Source organism: Bradysia coprophila, unplaced genomic scaffold (genome assembly GCF_014529535.1).
Source record: "Bradysia coprophila strain Holo2 unplaced genomic scaffold, BU_Bcop_v1 contig_439, whole genome shotgun sequence".
Classification (NCBI taxonomy): Eukaryota; Metazoa; Arthropoda; class Insecta; order Diptera; family Sciaridae; genus Bradysia; species Bradysia coprophila.
This window is the reverse complement of record NW_023503692.1, coordinates 428,029-435,093: the sequence shown is the minus strand read 5'-3', so window position 1 is coordinate 435,093 and position 7,065 is coordinate 428,029. Positions and strand designations below refer to the sequence as shown.

General features: G+C 44.9%; 1 protein-coding gene across 1 annotated transcript; it reads right to left on the bottom strand.

The window, feature by feature from the left end:
• Positions 1–671: 671 nt before the first annotated feature.
• Positions 672–6,695, bottom strand: LOC119082466. Its single transcript, XM_037191985.1, has one exon. It carries the CDS (start codon positions 6,693–6,695, stop codon positions 672–674), a length of 6,024 nt encoding a protein of 2,007 aa, XP_037047880.1.
• Between the last annotated feature and the right edge of the window lie 370 nt (positions 6,696–7,065).

Here is a 7,065-nt window from a genome sequence, read left to right as displayed (position 1 = left end):
TATATCACTCGATCGGATATGCTTTTCGTGTGAGTTATGCGATCCGACCACCGCTTGTTTATGAACAATCCGACACCGTGCATCAGCATCTGTCACTGGCGGGGGAACGATTTCGGAGTCCGTTTCGTGGCCAATAAATAAGTGAGCGCCCAAGCGATTAAATCAAAATTCTTTATTGCATTTATCGGTTGGCTTATGGCTACAAATTTCTGAGTAACAAAATAAAGGTTAGGTTAAGTTCCGACAAATCCTATCTACTCAAAGCTTACGTTTGTATTTTGACCACACTCTGGACATGCAATCAACACAACGAAATTCTACACGTTCTGACTGTAAATCTATTGGAAAGCACAAATTCATTTCTCGCCTTGATACGAGTATAAAGAAAAAATTACCGGATTATCACGGGATAACACATGTGTTTATCCGAGTCCGCTAACAATCACGATGGAGATCTTGTTTATCTGTTTGAAATAATAATTAGACCCCGCGTCGTTTATAAGTTAAACGTTACAATACTCACGGCTATATTACTCAGCTCAAAACAAAAGGATTCGATCAATGAACGTGTAAAATAAACTAATTTACTATCGAGTGGAAAAATGTCGGTCTTTACTGTATGAATTTCGCGTAAAAAGGATTTGACAATTCGGAACGGCTTGAAGTTGTATCTAGTTAGGTTGCGTTTCGCAACGATCTGCAGTGCTGGCAGCAACACTCCCCCCTGCTAAGGTCTCATGGGTGAGGGGCTTAGCTTTCGATTCACTGATGTCAAGCACTGCCAGCTTACTAACCGGTCTGGTGTAGATCCCATTCATCGTTCGAACATTGACCCGACGAATCTGTCCGTCTGAGCTGGATTCCAGAGCTTCGATTATCACGCCTCGTTCCCATGTGTTCCGTGGAGCGTCTTCGTCGACTATGATAACTTGGTCACCGACTTCGATTGGTTTCACATTGTCGAACCATTTAGTGCGTCGAGTGATCATCGGCAGGTACTCTTTGACCCATTTCTTCCAGAACTCGTTTGCGATTTGCTGTGCGTATCGCCAATTGCCTCGTAACGTCGTAGGAAGTGGTGGGAAGATGCCAGGCGGTTTGTTTCCATTTGACGATCCTTTCAAGAAGTGATTGGGAGTGAGCGCTTCTTGATCATCTGGTTCAATTGATACGAAGGTCAGTGGCCTTGAATTGATGATGTTCTCGACTTCGGCTAGCGCAGTGATGAACGTTTCGTGATTTGGGTAATGCGATGTCGGGAGAATTTTGTCGAGCGTTACCTTCATCGAACCAATTAATCGCTCCCAAGTACCGCCCATATGTTGTCCATACGGAGGGTTGAAATGCCATTCAGTGTAACAAGTGGTGAATGTAACGTTTAGCAGATCGTGATCAATTTTCCGTATTTCCTTTGCAAGTTCATTGTCCGCTCCGACTAGGGTTGTTCCACGATCGCTGAAGAACTTTGACGGCGTGCCATTACGAGCGATGAAGCGTCTTATCGACATAATACAGGAGTCGCTTTCCAATGATTCGGCTACGTCGATATATACTGCACGTATGGTGAGGCAAGTATACAAAACAATCCATCGTTTCACAGTTCTTCTGAATTGGACGATTTTGTATGGTCCGGCGTAGTCAATGCCAACGAAAGTGTACGGTCTTGTAAATGAAGCGAGTCTTTCTATTGGAAGCGGCGCCATTTCCGGTGGATTCGGTCGAGCTGCTATATTCTTGCAATGTTGACAATTTCGCCGTATTCGTTTGAGAACGACTCTAAGTCTCGGGACGACGTATTTTTGCTTTACTTCGTTTATCACTGTCTCCGTGTTTTGATGCTGATATCGACGATGATAATCGTTGACGATGAGCTCAGTGATCTGGTTTTTCGTTGGTAAAATTATTGGTCGTTTTTGGTCCAGCGACACATTGGAAATGGCGTCGATTCTTCCACGCAATCGCAGTATCTTTGATTCGTCCAGATATGGCGAATATCGGTAGATCGAACTTCGTTTGTCCACTGTCATTCGACGGCCTTTTGCATCGACCTTCTTTTCCAATAATTGTTCGATTTCTGCAGCGAATTCGTTGGCTTGAGCAATTCTGATCAGGGCGTCTTCTCCATCTTGGAGTTCCTCACTGGTTAGACGTCCATACTGTGCTTCGAAACCAACTTTCTCGAGCTTGGCTCTTATATTGTTGACAAATCGACATACGAATGCCATCGTACGTTGCCATTGGATGAACCTTTCGAACTTTATTGCCAACTTGTCGCCTTCGTGTATGGTGTGTGTATTCACGTATTTCGGTCGGATTTCTTCGTTTGTGTCTGAGACTTCGCCCATTGTCGGCCAGTGTTCTTCAGATTGGAACAGGAAGTCCGGTCCACGGAACCATCTGCAATTCATCTCTAGGTTAGACGAGTTTTTGAATTTGGTGGCGTCGTCGGCAACGTTCAAATGTGACGGTATCCATCTCCATTCAAATAGTGCAGTCGTTTCTAGGACTTCGCATATTCTTGCGCCTACGTACTGTGTGTATCGTCGTAGATCGGATCTCAGCCAGCTGAGGACTGTCGAAGAGTCGGTCCAGAAAATGGTTCGCGTGATTTTTAGCGTGTGATTTTGCACAATGGTATTTTTGAATCTCGCTCCCAGAACAGCAGCTTGTAGTTCCATTCTTGGTACGGATAGCGGTCGGAGAGGAGCTACCTTTGTCTTTCCACCTATCAGAGCGCATTCGACACCAACTTTATCTTCGATCCGAAAGAACGCCACTGTTGCGTAGGCCAGCTCGCTTGCATCAACAAACACGTGAAGTTCGATTTTGGTCGGATTCATTTCCACGATTTTGTCCGAGTAATGTCGATTGATGTTGACGCGTTCGATGTCAGGCAATTGTTTTATCCAAAATGACCACCGAGTGTACAGCTGATCTGGATCGTTTTCTGGTATTTGTTGGTCCCAGCTAATCTTAGCGCGCCAAATATCTTGCAGAATCATTTTCAGTTGTACGAGATATGCGGCCAGGAATCCCAGAGGGTCGTATATTGTCATTAACGTTCGTAGAGCTTCACGTTTCGTCGGTCTACGAATACCAGTTAAAATGGCTTTGTTGATTGGGTTGAATTTCAGTGAATATGTGAACTTGTCCTGCTGCACTTGCCACCACATTCCCAAAATTCTTTCGGTTTGGTTTTCGTCCATTTCGAAGCTCAATTTTTGTTCGTTTTCGGTTAGAGCTCCTAGACTGCGGCTGACATTTTCAGAATTCGATAGCCAGTTTCTGATCTCGAATCCTCCTTGTGAGTGCACGAACTTGACTTCTTTCGCAATGCATTCCGCTTCCAATTCAGTGTCAAACGATTGTAGCCAGTCGTCTACGTATGTGTTCGTTCGGATCGCTTCTTCGGCTTTTGGATAATATTCTTTGAACTCGCGTGCATTACGGTTCTTGACGTATTGTGCCGACGATGGAGAACATGCAGCTCCGAAGCTCATCACTTGTAACACGTAAACGTCGATCTTGGATGAACCGGCATCTCTATATAGGAATCGTTGTGACTTCTGGTCTCCAATTCGCATGTTCACCTGGTGGAACATTTCTTTGATGTCGCCGGTTACGGTGATTCGCTTTTCACGGAATCTGTACAATACTCCCGGTAGCGGTACAAGCAAATCTGGGCCAGACAATAGCATTGAATTCAACGAAATGTTGCCGACTTTGGCCGCGGCGTCCCAAACCAGTCTGATTTTCGATGGTTTTTTCGGATATGTCACCGGAAACAGAGGAAGGTACCAGGTCCTTTTATCGGTGTCCTCAACTTCTTTGGCGTTTAACTTACGGACGTAGCCCTTTTCCAAATATTCGTTGAATTTTGCTCGAAACTTGATTGCTAGATCTGGATCTTTGTCTAAGCGTTTTTCCAGTGATTCGAGACGTTTTGTTGCCATGGGCAGGCTATTCGGTAGAGAGATGTCATCGTATTTCCACAGTAGGCCCGTTTCGAATTTGTCGCCGATTCGTTTTGTAGTCGACTCCAGTAGATGACGAGCACGTTTATCGGATAGAGCTTCGATTGTCTGTTCTGGTGCTTTTACCCCAAAATTTTCAATTGAGAAGAAACGCTCCACCAATTTGTGTAGGTTTTCGTCTCCAAACGTATCATTGGTGTTGTGAAAATTCAGATGGGTTACTTCGGCTGATGATGAGTTGTTGCCGTGTATCTCCCAGCCCAATAACGTTTTCGCTGCTATCGGTTCTTCCCATTTTCCGCTGCGTATTTTGAGTGGAGTTGAAAGTTTACAATCCTTGAGGCCAATTAGTATTTTCGGCGTTTCGTTGTTGTAACTTTCAATTGGTAGTCGTCTCAGGAACTTGAATTCATTTTTCATCTCTTCTGCGTTTACGGTTTGCGGTGGAAGACTTAATGATTTGACAGTTCTAACGTCGGTGATTCGATATCGTTTATTGGCGTTATGAGTGCCCGAGATCTCGAAATCGATTGACTGGGAATTTGGCTCTTTGCGAACGATTTTTGCGGTCCATTTTAAGTACAATTCTTCGGGTTTGCCTGTGATTCCTAGTCTTTGTGCGACCCAATGTTCCACCAGAGTCATGTCAGACCCATCATCAAAAAATGCGATAACATTTATCGACCCCTTCGGTCCGTGTAACACCACTGGAATGTAACGTCGTAGAACGACAATTTTGTTGACTTGATGAGCACTGTGCACGTTGTTCGCCTCCGTTTCATCTTTCTTAGCAGGTGTTTTCGGCGGTACTTCTACCTTAGTCGAATTGTGAAGTAGTCGGTGATGTTTGATGGTGCATCCCGATTCGCCACACAGCAGCTTCGATTCACAACGTTGGATATGGTGATTTCCCAAACAGATTTTGCATAGCTTTTTGTTTTTTACACATTCCCATCGATCACTTAGCGCCATGGCGAGAAATTTACGGCAGTCGATTGTATAGTGTGAGTTCTTATTACACACGTCGCAGACTTTCTCATTGGAATTTTTTGAGCGTTTCACAGCATTCGTTTCAGTTTTCTTATCGGAACCATTGTCTTTTGAGTGAGTGTTGACGTGGTTGTCGGAATTTGTTTTATTGGTTTTCTTATCGAATGGTGTAGGCAGGGTGACTGCGCAAGCCATCTTTGCTCGGGCGAATAGCCAGTCGCTGAAATGGCTCAAATTGACGTTTGGCATTGATACCATTATTTCGCCCCATTCCAATCGCATGTGATAAGGAAGTTTATCGGTTAGCTCTTTCAGCGTTCGTGGATCGTAGAGATATTGCCACATGCCGGAACTTTGTATCTCGCTGGAGACGTTGCGAACCGCCATAGCAAAGTCGATGAACGTTTGCATCAAATGCATTTTTGGTGGCGGTGACTTTCTGATAGTATCTAACTGAGCCTCAATGCTCGCTTCTGGACGTCCATATAGCATCTGTAGTGTTCCAATTACTTCGGGAACCGCTTCAGGTCTAGTGAGCAGGTTCTTTACAGCATTCACCGCTGGTTCTTCCAAACACGCCACTAATCGGCCCAGATTCTCGGCATTTGACAGACCACACTCATTTGTACAGTTGACAAACGTACTGTAAAATATCGCCCACTTCGTTGGGTCTCCGTTGAACTTAGGGTACTCTTTCGGCATCGTTTGTCTAGACGCTAATTGTAAGCGAGTAGGTGCATGTTGAGGATTGTTATTCGGCGGTGCTTGGTTTGTCGCACCAATGTTGTTAGGTCCGGGTATCGTTCGCACATTAATTCCGAACATATTTGACGTATTGTTCATTCCCACTATCGGTTGTCCACTCAGATTATTGCTTTGACCCAACCCCGAAATTGGCTGTAAATTCGGGTTAAACTGTTGACTCGTACTGTGTGAAGCGATCGGTTGTAGGTGACTTGACGTCGGATTGCACTGATTCGACCAGGGTGGTATTTGATGGCCTGATGTACCTGTGTTCGTCGTAACGGTAGTCGACGTCGTTACGTTTGTTATCGGCGAATTCTGGTCCGGGTGACTCGTATTCGGAGTAGTTACATTCGGGTTGGATACGGTAACTGCTGGTGATGAGTTAACGATCGGTGCGGTTTGTGGTGTACAAACAGGTAGTAATTTACGAACTTGACTGTTTTTCGTCGTTGCATTTCCCTGTGTCGTTGCCGTTTTATTAGACAACGGTTGAGTCTTAGTTGACGCGGATGACCGTTGCTGGTTTGAGACTGCTATCGTCGTTTGAGTTTGACTTAACGCAGCTGGGTTATGAGTCGTATTTGACGCAAATGTTGTCGGCGATTTTATTGTCAGTCCAGCGAATCTGCTTGAAATTGCCTTCTGACGTTGTTGGTTCACGATGTCCAATACAAACGGTGGTGGAATTGGTCCACTTTGTTGTGTGTGGATATGAGCGAAGGGTAATTGAAAGAGCGACACAGCTGGATTTAACATCGTTCGTTCCTCAGCTTGTGTTGTCACACCTCCGCCGATCATCGTATACGTAAACTGGTCATTCACTGACCCGTCTAGGACTTGCTCGCCTTGATCTAGAGTTTGCACGGTCTCACTGGGACCGTCTTGTTGTGGATGACCATCCTCCGCTTGTGTTAACCAGTCGGCGACGTATTTGTCTTTGCTCTCGGTTGCATTGGATACTTCGTCATCGTCAGATTCAGACATGTTGTCTCGAATGTCGTATTCCTTCTCGAGAAATACTTAGTTCAGTGCGGCTTGTTCCTCAGCCAGCTTTCTTTTCTGTTCCATTAATTCATCTTGGATGGCCTTTTCCTTGGCTAGTTTTTCCAACTGGAGTCTGTGACGTCTCGATGATGTCGACGATTTAACAGACGTATTCGCCTTGCTCTTAATTTCTTGTTTACAATTTTCGCAAATCCATTGAATTTCGGCAATCGTTGAATCTACGCCAACACATTGAAAATGAAACCGTTTTTGGCACTGTACACATTCGACCATTTCCATGTTGTTATTCTGGTCACATAGTGGGCAGTCCTTGTCATTTGGATTTACCATCGCCGCCAATCTTGGACTT